Source organism: Nicotiana sylvestris, chromosome 12, assembly GCF_000393655.2.
Source record: "Nicotiana sylvestris chromosome 12, ASM39365v2, whole genome shotgun sequence".
NCBI lineage: Eukaryota > Viridiplantae > Streptophyta > Magnoliopsida > Solanales > Solanaceae > Nicotiana > Nicotiana sylvestris.
Window position 1 is genome coordinate 80,178,549 of NC_091068.1, and position 16,318 is coordinate 80,194,866.

Here is a 16,318-nt window from a genome sequence, read left to right on the forward strand (position 1 = left end):
CATTTTGTGTCCCAGAACGATCATTTATCCCAGAATACACATTTTGCGTGTTGTTCGGGGGTTGGGGTTTGGGGGGGGGGGGGAGAGGGTCGAGGAAGAGAAATAGTGTTTGTGTATTTGATAGCTGTAATACAAGATAGGCACATTAACAGCTTTAGTCCTTGTTGGTATTATTGAGGTGTGTAAATATACAAGCAATTAATATATGTGCATAACGTTTCCGGAAAATAATATGATAAATGATGTAACAAATAGGTTTTAAATAGGTTTATTGCAAATAGAGGAGCTTGATGTAACGATTCGGCCGGTCGTTTTGAGAATTTACGCCCCGATCCCCTAATAACCGCTTCCCTCATGTCTTTATGCTATTATGATCTGTTGGGATGGTTCACTTTGAGTTTTCGGAGTATTTTAAGACACTTAGTCCCTAAATTAGAGTTTAAGTCTTAGAATTTGGACCGTAGGCGGAGTTATGGGAAGACGGCAACAGTGGGAAGACGGCTCCGGAATGGAATTCCGTTGACTCTGTTAGCTCCGTTGTGTGATTTCGGGCTTAGGGGCGTGTCCGGATTGTGTTTTGGGGGCCCGTAACATATTTAGGCTTGAATTGGCGAAAGTTAAATTTTTGAAGTTTCGGGCCGATAGTGAAATTTTTGATATCGAGGTTGGAATCCGATTTCGGAAGTTGGAGTAGGTCCGTAATGTTGAATATGACTTGTGTGCAAAATTTGGGGTCAATCAGACGTGATTTGGTTGGTCTCAGTATCGGATGTAGAATTTGGAAATTCAAGTTCATTAGGCTTGGATTGGAGGGTGATTCGTAGTTTTAGCATTGCTTGATGTGATTTGAGGGCTCGACTAAGTTTGTATGATATTTTAGGATTGGTTGGTATGTTTGGTTGAGGTCCCGGGGGCCTCGAGTGAGTTTCAGGTGGTTATCAGATCACTATTTGGCCTTGGGAGTTGGAAAAATACCTGATATCTGGTGTTGGAAAGTTGCAGGTCTCGGATCATTGGATATGCGGCCGCGGTATGGATTATGCGGATCACGGTAGGAGGATGCGGCCGCGATGGGAACTTCGCGGACCGCAGAAGGAGTCGATCCAGGATTCGCGGTTGCGTGGAAATCTCGCGGACCGCGGAAGAGGTTGGCTTAGGACTCGTGGCCGCGATGGAATTTAGCTGACCGCGGTAGTGAGTGTGCGGCTGCGGTGAGAAATGCGCACCGCAAAATGGAATTCAGGGGGCACTATTTAACCGAGGCCTAGGATTTTATTTCACATTTTTTACTTTGGGAGCTCGGCTTGAAGCAAATTTTCGAGAGTTTTTCAAGAAAATCTTCGGGGTAAGTAATTCTAACTCGATTTTGGCTAATATTCATGAAATATATCATTGAATTAATCATTTGATTCGTGATTTGGGATGGAATTTGGGGGAAATTTGTGGAGCTTCATAAAATGAACTTTTGGGATTTGGAAGCTGATTCAAAGCCGGAATTGAGTGAAACTAGTATGGTTAGTCTCGTAATCGAGTGGGTTGTCGGATTTTGTGACCTTGGTCGAATTTCGGGACGTGGGCCCGGGGAGGATTTTTGGGCGTTTTTCTTTCTTTTTGCCTTAGCTTTGATTTTACTAGCTAAATTAGTTGCTTGTAGCTATATTTACGTTATTTAATTGATTTGATTAGATTTGGACCACTCAAAGTTGGATACTCGTGGCAAGAGCATGATATCAGATTGATTTTTGAGCTTGGTTCGTGGTAAGTGACTTGCCTAACCTTGTGCGGGGGAACGCCCCTTAGGATTTTGGTATTGTTGTTATATTAACGCCGTGTACGTGAGGTGACGAGTGTGTACGTGCTAATTGTTGAAAACCCCCACTTTCATTAAGCAAATATCTATATTTTCCTTTAATTGAGCAATACAAGTATATGAAGCCTCCTGTTTAGCTTAGGAAAGCATGCCTACATGACTTAACTGTCTTATCTGCTATAACCGCTTACTTGGATTCTGTGTAACATGTTTAGGGTAGGAATTACATGTCTCTTGATACGAACTTGAATAGAACTGTAGATTTTCTTGTTAAGACTGTTTTGTATTTACTTTGGGACTACGAGATGGTATTCCGGGAGACCCCCCTGCATGTTTACTTTGGGACTATGGAACGGTATTCCGAGAGATCCCCCTGCACATTTATATTAGAACTACGAGACGGTATCCCGGGAGATCCCCATGTACTGGATATTTACTTTGGGACTACGGAATGGTATTCCGGGAGATCCCCCTGCCTTTACGATTTGGACTATGGGACGGTATCCCGGGAGATCCTCTGTACGTTTACGTTTGGGACTACGGGACGTTATCCTGGGAGATCCCCTGTTGCTATCTCTGTGTACTGAGTTATTTCTTTCTGTGATTTCATTTTTCATTAATTGTTAGTATTTTAACTATACTGTCATTTTTCATACTGTTTTACCTTCTCATATATGTATAATCGGTAGGGCCCTGACCTGATCTCGTCACTACTCGACCGAGGTTAGGTTTGACACTTACTAGGTATTTCCTGCACATGTTTTTCGTGTGCAGATCCAGGTTCTTTTGCTCAGCCATACTATCCGTAAGGCGAGGCGATCCAGAGACTTCAAGGTATATTTGCCGCGTCCGCAGACCTAGAAGTCCCTCTCTATTCTCCCTTCAGTTATAGACTTCTTGTATTTTTTTTTCGTTTAGACTTCTGGAGTTAGAATACTATGTACTTCTTTAGCTTGTGATTCATGAGATTTCGAGTTTTGGGAGTGCTATGTTCAGTTCGAGAGTGTTATTATTGTATATGCCAGCGGCATTGGGGAGACATATATACAAACACACAGATACACGCATACACAGATAGATATAGAGACAGGGCATACACACACAGACACAGATTTTAAACTCCTTTATTATATTACTTGTTAATTGTTAGTTTCGTATCTTTATTCCATTTTTCGCAAATTGTTAGGCTTACCTAGTCTTAGAGACTAGGTGCCGTCACGACAGTTCATAGAGGGAGAACTTGGGTCGTGACACTCTACGAAAATGTTATGCGATAGGAGGAAGCTCTATAACAAGCTTAAGAATAGCAATAATATATAACAGTGAATGTTGAGCCTCTAATGCTCGACATATCCATATAAAGGAGTATTAGAGAAAGAGAAATGTTAAATAAAAATTAGACAAAATTACTAATAATCACATCCGCGGGACGGTTTAACTAGCATACACATAAAGGATAAAATAAGAGAAACTTGCTTGAGATAATTTAATTATGTTTACTTAGACCTCTTTATGCACTAATTTATAAATGGGAAACCATCGTCATTGAAAATATGAAAGAGATACGAAATAAACCTAAAAATCGCATTGAGAGGACTCTCAGAGAGTTATAAGCAATAAAAGAAGAAAAGAATATTGCAGACAAAAGTAGAGATAGAGAATGCTTATTGATTTGGGATGAATTACAGTGAAATAGAATCTCTCTATTTATAGGGAAAAAGTGACTTAGCCACAAAGTAACAAACTCTAAAATCTCTTTAAAAATAGACATCCATCATAAATAAAATACTATTTATGACACTCCTCCTTGAATGTCTATTCAAAAGATAATGTGCCTCATTAAAATCTTAACTAGAATAAAATTCAATGGGAAAAAGTTCTAGTGAACGAAAAAGAGTACACATATCTAACAATATGCCTTTTCGTTGCCTCGTTAAAAGCCTTGAAAGAAAAATTCAGTGGGACAAAACCTTGTAAGGAAAAAAGAGTACAATGCGTATTAACTCTCCCTGATGACATAATCAATTCACATCTTTGAGCCTTCATATTTCAATCTTGTACACCATCTTCAAAAGATCGTTGGTAGAGATTTGACAAACAAACCAACCATATTAACTTGAATGAATATGTTGCACCTTGAAATCATCTTCTTTTTTTTTTGATTAAATTCAAATTGTATTAATCAAAAGTATATATGTACAAAGCCATGTAACTGCTGACCAGCTACAATCCAGTATGTACAAAACTCATCCTAGCTTACAATTGCATTTTCCATCTAACCAACTAGGCATTTATGCTAATCACAAGAAAATTAAACAGACTGTTACATAAACATCTAAGCAAATCTGTCTACTATGTAATGTTTGTTGCCACTTTGGTTGTCCTCTGCCTCATGTGTGTACATGTAGAACAATTTCTCTGCATATTCTGTGCTCCTCAAAATTACCTTGCTGGAAACGAATCATGTTCCTCTCCTTCCATGTACTATATATAAGCATAGCAAACACATAGTTGATGATTGCAGCTTTTCTTGTCTTTTTCCTAGCCATTCTGCTTACCCAATTGAGCTCCTCTTTCCATCCCTTTATGCTTCTTTTCATGCCTAGCTATAGCAATAATCTGGTCCATACTCTGCTGGTAACTGGGCATTCAAAAAAGAGGTGTTGCAGTGTTTCAGTAGCAGCTTTGCAGAAGACACAATCTTGCGGCACCTGTATTCCAATTCTACTCGGCCTATCTACAGTAGATAATCTTTCATGTGCAGCCAACCATAGTATGAATCTGTATTTGGGATGGATGTTTGTCTGCAAGATTATGCTCTTACAATGGACTTTCTGGTACTAGGGCATCAGCATAAGGTAGGTCTGCTTTATGGAAAATTTGCCTTGTACCTAGTGTCTTCAGTCGATCATACAGGGTCCCCTGCATAGGCTGTCTCTTCAGGTCTTCCCTAGTCTCAATTATTTTCCTGATTACCCAAGCTGCATTCTTAGGTATAGGCACCTTGAAATCATCATTCTTGATAGATATGTAATGTCTTCATATAATGTCGTGGTGAATAGCCTTTTCAATATCTCCATAGAGGTAAAAAATTTCGTTATTATATTATCTTGCTTATAGTTATATCAAGATATATATGTGCAAAAATTGCACTTGGTATGTGGTACTTCAGGACCAAGAATTGTATATGCTTTAAGCGATTTAAATCCTTCAAGATTGTCGTACAAGTTAATTTATATAAGCCATATAAATAAACTTTAGATGCATATCAAGTTTTCATGTCATGCTAGAGATATAAGATAGATAAAAGGGATTGCACACACCATTGACTTTATACTTTCAAGTATTTGAACTGCATGTCCAAAACTATATGTCTTTCATATGAAAGCAATTCTACTTGAATTGTTTCTCCAGACTTGAGATCCTCACATATATTTAGCATTATCATAAATCTAGCCGACGAATATTTTATATCGGTTGCAACCTCTATTTTTTTCATAAAGACATAACATAGAGATATCTTCATTCATATTTTCAGGTACTTGAACCTCTCTTGAGATTTTATGAAGTGTTATGTCATGCGATCTTCTAGATCACTTGCCTCCTTATTATGATCATTTTGATCATTTACTCATCTTCTTTATCAAGAATTTTATTTGAAACTGATTTTTCTATACGCTTTAAGCGTACCATAGACTTTACCCTTCTAGGACTTATTTTAATAGGAGTATTTGCAGTGAGAATATAATTATTTTCTTTGGGTCACTAAATGCGTCTGACATGCTTTGCAATATATTGCACATGAATTATATTTTTATGAACTTCAAGTTTATAATCTTATTCTAGGATCTAAATGTACAAATAAAAATTCATTCCACATAACTTTTTCTCAATTGTTTATCCCGTCTCCGCTCATGTTAGAAAAACTAATTTGCTTCCCACTCTTTGAAAATCCACCTTTGTGCATTATGGTGTTAATCAAAATATACACCGCACATTAATAATAACAAATTAAATTATGTGGTTCCTAACCCTAAACCACTTATGAGGAGAGAATGTAGTATACTTTCCATATATAACGTATATCAAACTGATATAGATAATTTTATTCTCATAGGCAATAATTTAGCTATTAAGTAGAGGCACTCAATAAATCATTTTGTTAAACCAACTGTGATATAAACCAATTTATCAAAAAGAATTGTCTTGAATAGAAAATCTGAAAATTATTCTCTAAATTAAATTATTGAGAAAGTTACCTCGCAAATACCAGGTTGCGTATTAATAATAATCGCACAAGTAACCATCTCATAGATGCATCTTATGTGGTATATATGGCAGGTGAATGAGCTCATATTCACCTTTGATATTTTCAGTATTCATGGGATTTAATCCTAATTTTAGTTGGTCAATTAATTAATGAGAACAAGCAACATATGAGAATTCGTAAAAAAACTCTAGTTCTTTAATATTTACCCATATTAATTCTCTTTTATTTTTGCACATCATACTTAAATTAACATGGCTAAACAAATTATGCAAACTGAATAAATTATCAATATTGATAAACTTTATGTTTACACCATGACGTATGCAATTATCAATAAACTCCAATTTTATTATGATATGGGCTTTTATACCAATAAACTACTATTTTATTGTGACATTCTTTTATTTGTGTAGCACAAATTAAAAAATAAAACGGGTAGCTTTTCACATACATATTACCCTGCTACAAGTTATTGTAATAGAAGATATTAAATCTTTCCTTTATATATAGTCTCAATATAACCAACTGTTTTTCCGAATATTTTAGAAACATAAAAAGCTTCTTTAAGACTTACTACTATACAATACCTTATTGATAATCAATTTTATTTCTCCAAAATAGTAGAATTGACTCTTTTAGAGCTCTCAATGAATTTTTTAATGCCACATATTCATCAACATCCATATGGTGAATATCTCTTTCAAGGAGAAATTTGTACCATTATGGTCATGATCAAAATCATTATAGGCAAGATATGTTGCTTCAACTACTTTTACCCTGTAATAATCACATTACCAAAATATTTTGGCATAATCACAATAGGTAGGTGATTAATGACCATTCATGCAATAATAATAAAATATTTTCTTATTTCCTCTCAAACCTCCTTCTAGAGGTGAGTGTGGTATATTCACTACCACTAGCACGTTCATATTCTTCCAAGAATGAATATGAATTCATATATCACATGTTATCACATCCACATTATGAATGAATCATAATCATCTAAATGTGCTATACAAAATCTCATGTCAAATCGATGACAAACATTACTTTCACAGAGTAAAGAATTATTTTGAAAATCCTTATTGTTCTCATTACCATAATGATGACGATTATAATTTTGCCTATTGGCACGTCTACATCCATTGATACCTTCACGGTAATAATTTTATCTTATTTCAGAATTATCACATATTGCTACCACATTCTCTCAAGGGAATAAGAATGAAACAAATTTAATGGGATGAGTTTGCACTTCTTGTGCTCACAATCATACATGAATTTGATCATGGCAAGACATAAAAATTTTACCACTCCGGGTGATTATAATTTCTTACAAACTCTATTAGAATTATAATCCAAATTTATTGTCTTTGCTTGTATTTAAAATCAAATTATAGAATTTTAAGAATTTAAAAGAGAAAAATAAGGTAAAATACTTACCTTAAATCCAAAATTTATTCATGAAGAAAGCTCATGGAACACTGACAATCATTATGGTCAATATTATGTACAAGTTGAACACTATGCACGTGTCCCAAAGCATGTGACCAAAGCAGATGCCTAGTATAAGAATATAAATGCATTCATGCAAGAGCCTCACGCAAATTCATGTATCTTCTCTTTACGAGTTGCTTAATTTATCAAATATCAGATAACTAATTAATAATATATCCACAAATTAAAACAACAGTCCTCTACTCAACTGGTTATAGTCTAGTGCTGATAAGGTGTTATAAAATAATAAATGAAGAAAAGAGTATTGCTGAGAAAAATAGAAAGAGAGAGTTCTTATTGATTTAGGATGAATAACAATGGAATAGAGTCTCTCTATTTATAAGGGAAATGTGATTTAGTCACAAAGTAACAAACTCTAAAATCTCTTTAAAAAACATACATTCTCCATAAATATATTCAACTATACTTAGCAAAATATAGAACGTATCCAAATCATATGATCCGCATAGGGAGTATCAACTAGTTAGAATTAAGGCTATAGCTTGTAGATACACATATATCAAGTTCCAGTGTCTAATCGAAATCTTTGAAATACTTGTACTTAGCGCAATAGCTACACAATAGCTTTTCTTTCAAATCCCTTATTAAAAATATTATTTGAGAAAATAAATATATTTTAAAACAAGTAAATTTTACAAGTGTAACAACCCGGCCGGTCGTTTGAGTATTATTGCCCTGTTCCACCATTTATTATATATTCTGTGTTTGTTTGTCTTTATGTGACTTTCCGGGGTGGTTGGTTTGGTTCCGGGGATATTTTAGAAAAATTGGGGCATTTAGTCCGAAGGTTGGAAGCTTAAGTTGAAAGAGTTGACCGGATATTGACATATGTGTAAATGGCTCCGGAATAGAGTTTTGACGATTCTGATAGCTCTGTATGGTGATTTTAGACTTAGGAATGTGTCCGAATATTGATTTGGAGGTCCGCAGATGATTTTGGCTTGAATTGGCGAAAGTTGGAAAAATGAAAGTTTGGAAGGTTGTGAAGTTTGATTGAGAGTTAACTTTGTGATTACCGGGATCGAATTTTAGTTCCACAAGTTGGAATAAGTCCGTTGAGTCATTGATGACCTGTTTGCAAAATTTGAGGTCAAACGGAGTTGGTTTGTTAGGTTTCGGTATCGATTGTGGAAGTTAGAAATTTATTAGTTTCATTAGGCTTGAATTGGGGTGCGATTCATGTTTTTGATGTGATTTAAGGCCTCAACTAAGTTCGTATGATGCTTTAGAACTTGTTGGTATGTTTGGTTAAGGTCTTGGGGGCTTTAAGTGGATTTTTGATGACTAACAGATTGAAATTGGACTTAGAAGAATTTATGATGCTGCTGATGTCTGGTGCCATCGCATCGGCGAAGGATTAGTTGCAGATGCGCGACCGCAGAAGCGAGCCAGGGGTCGCAGGTGCGGTCTCGCAGGCGCGATGGCTGGGCCACAGGTGTGGCAGGTCGGGTATTGAGTTTTTTTCCGTAGAAGCGGATTATTAACCGCAAAAGCGGCTAAATGGACCGCATAAGCAGAACCACTAGCTGTGTATTAAATTCAAAGGGTTTCGTGATTTCTTCATTTTTGGACTTTAGGAGCTCGGTTGGAGGCGATTTTTGAGAGGGTTTTCACGAGATTTCAAGAGGTAAGCCACTTTTGATAATTTTTATTCATTAATGTTGAACCCATTGAGTTTCTCACCTAGATTATGTTTTTTAAGGTAAAATTTGAGGATTTTTGGATTAGGGATTGGAGAGTAAGATTTGGAGATTTGAGTGACAATTTGATGTCGGAATTGGATAATTTTGGTATGGCCGGACTCGTTATTGAATGGGTGTTCGGATTTTGTAAATTTTATCGAATTATGAGACGTGGGCCCGAGGTTGACTTTTTGACTTTTGTTAGACCCTAGCTTTATCATATGAAATTGATTCCTATAGCTTGTGTTGACTGTATTGAGTTGTTTGTGGCTAGATTCGAGTCGTTAGGAGGCTGATTCACGAGGCAAGCGCTTGTTGGAATAAAGATTTATGTGGATTGAGGTAAGTACTTCTAAACTTGGTTCTGATGGTATGAATCCCCGAACTACATTTTATGTGATTGGTGTTTTGGTGACGCACATACTAGGTGACGGGCATGTGGGCGTGCACTATAGTGATTGTGACTCGGTTGAGTCCGTGGAACTGTATAGTTATCAAACCCCATTGATATCCATGAAACTCCTACTTGTTAGAGTAATTGAGCTACAATCCATGCTAGAAATCATGCTTAGACTATATGTTTGTTCTGTTGGTACCCATGGAGGTCACTTCAGCTGTTGGACTATTTACTTAAATTGCAATTATGTGCTCAATCACATCTATCATTTGCATATCATATCTCAGTCTTTGTTGTTATTTATTGTTACATCACATTATCATTGTTTGGGCTGATTGTGATGAGATTTGTGAGCCTGAGAGATTGAAGAGATTTGATTACTAAGTGAGGTCGAGGGACTGATTTTGAATGATATTTATGAGATCGGGCTGCACGCCGCAGCAAGCTTTATTGATTCATGTCATGATTGGCTTATATTAGTGCTTAGACAAGATCCATTCCTCCGGAGTATGACATACAAACAGTGAGCGCAAGTACCTATTGAGCGTGAGTGCCGAGTGATTGAGAGAATTGAGAAATTGAGAGTGCGGAGTGACTGGGAGTATCGAGTGACTAGGAGTACTGGTGATTGAGCATGCTGAGTGAGATTGAATACTCCGAGAGTATGTATATGACTTTATTACTGTGTTGCATTACAGTTGGCATGCATAATTGACACGTAGATATGTAGATGTAACATTCCTCATATCAGTCACACTTGGCATATTTTATCTGTATTGAACTTAAACTGTTAAACTTGAAGGGATGTATACATTTCTGTACTGTTATGATCTGGATTTGGATTGTACCTGTCTGAGCTCGTCCCTGCTTTTAGCCCAAGGTTAGTCTAGTTACTTATTGAGTACATTGGGTCAGTTGTACTCATACTACACTTTGCACTTCAAGCGCAGATCCAGGTACTTTTGGACACGGCGATTGCTAAGTTTGGATTTCATCTGCTTGGAGACTTTTGAGGTAGTTGCTTTGACGTCCGCAAACCTCGACTCTCTTTCTTTTCAATTTATTAGCACTATTCTATATTCCTAGACAGTTGTTTTAGCCATTAGATTATATTATCATTTAGATGCTCATGTACTCAGTGATACCCGAATTTTGGGGGATTTTGTATTGAGTCACGATATTTTCTTATCAATTATTTATGTGATTTTCACTATTAAGCTTATTTCGTTATGTTTTCAATTTAAAGATGCATGGTTATTTGTGATTATCAGCTTGCCTGGTACTGCGATATGCGTCATCGTTAACATGTGAGATTTTTAGTTGTAACAAGTTTCGCGAAACATTGATTTAACCTTAATGCTCTTTTTGGTAGGGTCTAGGAATCATCATATAAGATTCTCCTTAAAAAGCTAGTACTCCATAATACTGATTCTTTAAAACACGTGCTTAGGCAGGAAGGGAACCCTCACATCCATTTGTCAATTGTCACCGCCGCCTGAATATTCAACTGTAAGGGGCCTGCTTTCTGGACTAGTCAGTCACTAGTACTACTCAGTTCCAACCCTTTTCATTTTCTGCACACAAACAACTTTTTACGCAATTCTTTTCCTTCCCTCTCATAACCCCATTTATTGTATTTGATTGCCGATAAAAAAAAAATCCATTCTAAGTACTTTCTATGGTACTTGTCAAATGCAACCAAGAATTCTCTCATTTTTACGCTGATAGAAAAGGGAAATAGGATTGTTCCTTTATAACCCAATGCAGAGGACCAGGAACTGAATCAAAGGTGGAAAGTTGAAGGGATCTTGACATTTTTTTTTGGGTATATAAGCAATGCTTCTTTCACAGCAGTTCAAGTTTCAATTTTTCAGCCACAATACTTGTCATATAACTCATTGCAAAAGCTCAAAAGTTCCAACTTTTAAGCAACTACTCTATAAGCCCACTCTGGAAGCATTTACAGTTAGGTGTGTAAAGCACAAACCTTTAGCTGTCTCTTTGAATGCAAATGAAGCTAGTTTTTCAGATGAACAATGTAATGTTGAAGAAAAGATTCAAGTGGCTAAGGAAAAAAGCTTTTGGGGTGCTGTAAGTTTGGTTGTAGGTACTGCTGTAGGGCCTGGAATGTTGGGATTACCTGCAGCAACTGTAAAATCTGGTCCACTTCCATCAACTATAGCTCTATTATTGACTTGGGTATATGTCATTTCCTCTATTATTCTTGTAGCTGAACTTAGTTTTGCTGCAATGGAGGAAGATGGGGTTGATGAAGTTAGCTTCACTAGTCTTGCAACCAAGACATTAGGAAGTAAAATTGGTTCTTTTGTTGCTTTGGTCTATGCTTCACTAACTTTTGCTTTGTTGGTAGCCTGTGTTTCAGGCATTGGTTCAATTATTTCTCAGTGGTTTTGCAAAATTAATCCTGTTATTGCCAATGGACTGTTTCCATCACTGGTTGGAGTAGTTTTGTGTTTGTTACCTTTTAAGGTTATTGATGTAGCAAACAGGTGTCTGTGCATTATGATGCTTGTCTCCATTACAGCACTTGTGGTAATTGGACTGTTTGTTGGGAGAATGAATATTGTAACTTCTTTTGGATTTGCTTCTTGGAGATTTTCCTCAATCTTGCCTGCTATTCCTGTGGCTGTACTTACAATGGGGTTCCATGTAATCACACCATTCATTTGTAAAATTGCTGGGAACACTATACATGATGCTAGAAAAGCAATAATTCTAGGTGGGACTATTCCTTTAATCATGGTTGTATCATGGAATTTGATTGTTTTGGGACTTTCTGGGAACAATGCTTCATATGTCTCAAGCGATCCGATCTCGCTCTTGCTCTCTGTTAATTCCTCTGCTCTACCAGCAGTTCAAGGTTTTGCATTTTCAGCATTGGCCACTAGCTTGATAGGATATGCTGTTAGTTTCCCGAAACAGGTTGTCGACACATTGGATTTGATCTTCAGTAATCCTAGAGGAGTAACAACTCAAGGTGAAGTAGGCAAAGTTGGATCAGCCAGTTTCAAGTTCAGGCGAAATCTTGGAAATGCAGGAGAAGTTTCTTATAGTGGAATCAAGAGTGATAATGATTTGGAAATTAGAGGGAAACACGGTTTCAAATCTTTGCAAAGCATTGTGATGCCTTTTGTTCTAGCTTTGCCAGTTCTCATTGGTTCTTTCTTTCCCTCTACATTTTCAAGAGCTCTCAATTTTGCTGGGATTTATGCAAACTGCTTTCTGTTTGGCATCCTTCCGCCGGTGATGACATACATTTATCAGTCCAGGAGAAAGCTCAGGTATGAGTATAGTACCACCACTAATTATAGAAAAGAGAATGGATAAAAGGAAGAAAAAAGAAACCAATTATGATTTCAACTCAGTACATGTTGTCCAACACAGTGCAAAAACAATAGCATGAAATTCTACTAGTAACAAATTTTATATGGTGTTAACTTTTCAACAGGTTAGGCATCCTGCCAGGAGGAGATGGTGTGCTACTACTACTTTTGGCCATTGCTGTTACTCTAGCCATTTGGCATTAGGTGGCTAAGTATGCAACAACTTGTGTGGCATACTTGTTGACCCAATTTTCCTGTTTCTTGAAGGTTCAATGGAGCATAGCACAAGTAAACTGAGAAAATTTTTAAATTGAAAAAATGACTCTAACTTGAGGATATTTAAAAGAGCAGATACAAGAAAGGTCATAGTTGTTGTTGTGTGCCGAATATTTGCAACTTATTGGCGATTCTGTTAGAGTAAAAAGCTAGATTGGACAATATATTTGCAACTTAAAGTAGCTTGGAAGGGCAAAATCTGGATTTGCTCTTGCAGGGGAAACTTGTTAAGTGGGGCATCAATGTTGATTCTTGTATCAAACTCATTATGATCAGTCAACGGTTCGGTTCACCTGTTTGTGGAATGTGAGGGTTAAATATTAGTATGGCTTAAGTCGCAGCATTTGGCAATGGCAGATCTAAGCTATGTATTATGGGTGTTTAAGCACCCATTGCTTCTTCTGTTGGTATTAGAAGATTGATACAGTGTTTGTTATTTTAGTTGGTTAGTCTTTGAGTTGTTAGGACATTTGTTTTTCACTGTAGGTGTGCTAGATTACTAGCATTGCTTTTTTGTTCTACTGGTATTGTTTTGAGACAGCTGTTACAACTTTGAAAGTAAAATGCAACAACTCCAATAGTAGTAGTATAATTACAAACTGAAAGTAAAATACAACTAGGGAGACTTTTGCATCATAGCTAGTGAGAAGTCTTTCTCATCATTCCCAAACAACATTTTCTTTGTGGAAGAGAAAGTGACTAGTATTAGTATTATGAAAATGAGTAGCCACTGACCACTGTTTGTTACATACCCTCAAAACTACACTGAGCTCTTTCTTTTTCTTTTTTTTTTTGGCTAGAAAGGCGCATAATTTATTATTATGCCGTAAATTAGAGAGAGTTATTATAGTCCCGGACTGATTTTAACGAAGCAGTCCTTAGTAAATCTTTGCGAAAAGTAGAGAAAGCAAATAAAGGTTGTTAGTATGTGAGTTACAGTTGCTCCTAAACGCGCTAGTGAGTGCACCACTTGGTTTCCTTCACGGTAGACATGCCTAACATCCGGCTAGCCCAGTGCGTCGAGCAGGACCCTGGTGTGCACGATATTGCTCCTCCTCTATATGTTTATGTCGCTCCTCATTCTCCCATTCATCCAATTCTTACAGAATTCTCTTTTTCTATGCATTCACATTCTGATTTCTTTTAGTGTTGTAGGGAACTTGAAGTTTCTATGGAGGTGTCTTTCTATTTTCAACCATTATCCGATAAAGTAAAACAAAAAAGAACAAGAGAAAGAATAACCACAAAAATCATGGCTTTCGTTCCTTTTTGCAAGCCGTAATTAGTACACTGATCTAGATTCATCTGATATCTGCAAGTCTGCAACTGTATGAAAGCAATTTTCAATCCTTTTAATAGGGCGATAATTTCTGCTTGGATGGCTGATGAGACCATTATGTGGCAGGTGAACTCATTAATCCATTTTCCTTCAGAATCTTTGATGACTCCACCTGCTCCTCCAATGTTGGAGTTTGTTTGATGTGCATCATCTATATTGAGTTTATAGATGTTTTGTGGTGCGGGTGTCCATTTTATCAGGATTTTGTGGTTATGAAATGTTTGAAGTTTTGGTTTGTTAGGCAGAGGTATTCCATTGTGTGCGTAACTGTTTGTTTTGCTATCAATGTGTGTTGAGCAGTTATTAAAAATGTTATGATTACGGTTGAGCCAAATATGCCAAAGAATAATTGGTGTGATAATAACCAACGGGATTGATGAGTTATTTGGTAGTATGATGCTCGTAGTGGAGGTACAATTATCCTTTATCCAATCTAGTCGATTTGAGTTTGGGGGTGGTGATGTTTAGCTCTCCCCATATTGTGTTGTTCATAGGGCAGTGAAAGAATATGTGGTTTATGTTTTCCTCTGTCCCACAATGTTGCAGGAGTTGCATTCAATAATTTTTCTTTGGGTTAGGACAACTTTAGTAGGTAGTCGTTGATGTATTAGTAGCCAGAGGAAAGTTTTGAGTTTGTTGTGGCAGTGTGTTTTCCATATCCAGAAGTGGTTAAAAGGTTCTGGAGATTGAGCTACCTCTATGAGCCTAATGAATAGATTGCATGCAGATTTTGTTGTGAAGTTCCCATCTTCCGTTTCTTTCCAGAAGAAGGAGTCATTTAATTTTTCTGAGAACATAATCTATGTTTGTGTTACGATATCAGAAAGCGTATTTGGTAGGCCATATGGTAGAGCTTATAGGTTCCAATTTTTATTAGTAATGATACAGTTAACTTTTTTATTTATATCTTCCTTGCCTAATGGCCCCTCAATTAGTTCCCTTAAAGTGTGATGGCCAATTACCCATCTATCATCCCAAATGCTTATTTGGTTCCCATTTCCAAAATTTCTGGCGATGCCTATGGAGAAGAAAGAATAAGTTTTGGTAGTGCTTTTCTAGATGCAGGAGTCATTTGTTTTGTAAACCATAGGGTTCCTTCTTTGAGTGCTGATGTATTTACCCTTAATTATTTTTATCGATAGAGATTCAAGATTTGAGAGGTATCTCCATAGTAGGTTTGATAGGAGTGCGATATTTTTCCTTGTTGCTTTGTACAGCCCCAGGCCTCCCTCTTGCTTAAGAGATGCTACCTTATTCCAGTTCATGTGGTGGATTTTCCTTTGGTCCATTGTAGAACCTCATAGGAAGTTTCTCTAGATGCGATCAATATATTTTTTTTGGTCAAAATAAATAAAAAAAAAGAATTCAACCAATTGTGTATATTTACAACTACAAATCCTTTTGGACTCTAGGATTAGTTCTCTATAGTCAATATCTATCCACTCAACATCTCACCTATACATATCATCTACTAATCTGCTGAATCTATATAGGAAAATTGTTTAGACTCTCTAATAGTTTCTGCCATTTGTAATACCTCTCCCCTCTGATATATAGTTGGAGGACAATTTCTCTTATCCTGTAGTCACTTTCTTTCTTTTCCTGCTGAAATCTTCGACTGTTCCACTTGCCAAATGAGTAGTTTTGTATATGAGTGGGGATAGCTAACAGAGTCAATT

At 36.7% G+C, this 16,318-nt stretch overlaps 1 protein-coding gene across 1 annotated transcript; it reads left to right on the plus strand.

Annotated features, from left to right (window-relative positions):
• The first annotated feature begins 11,419 nt into the window (after positions 1 to 11,419).
• On the plus strand, positions 11,420 to 13,835 carry LOC104215244 (uncharacterized). The gene is made up of 2 exons (XM_009765003.2): positions 11,420 to 12,982; positions 13,150 to 13,835. The coding sequence occupies exons 1-2, from the start codon at positions 11,517 to 11,519 to the stop codon at positions 13,226 to 13,228; spliced, it is 1,545 nt and encodes a 514-aa protein (XP_009763305.1). The 5' UTR covers positions 11,420 to 11,516; the 3' UTR covers positions 13,229 to 13,835.
• Positions 13,836 to 16,318: the final 2,483 nt, after the last annotated feature.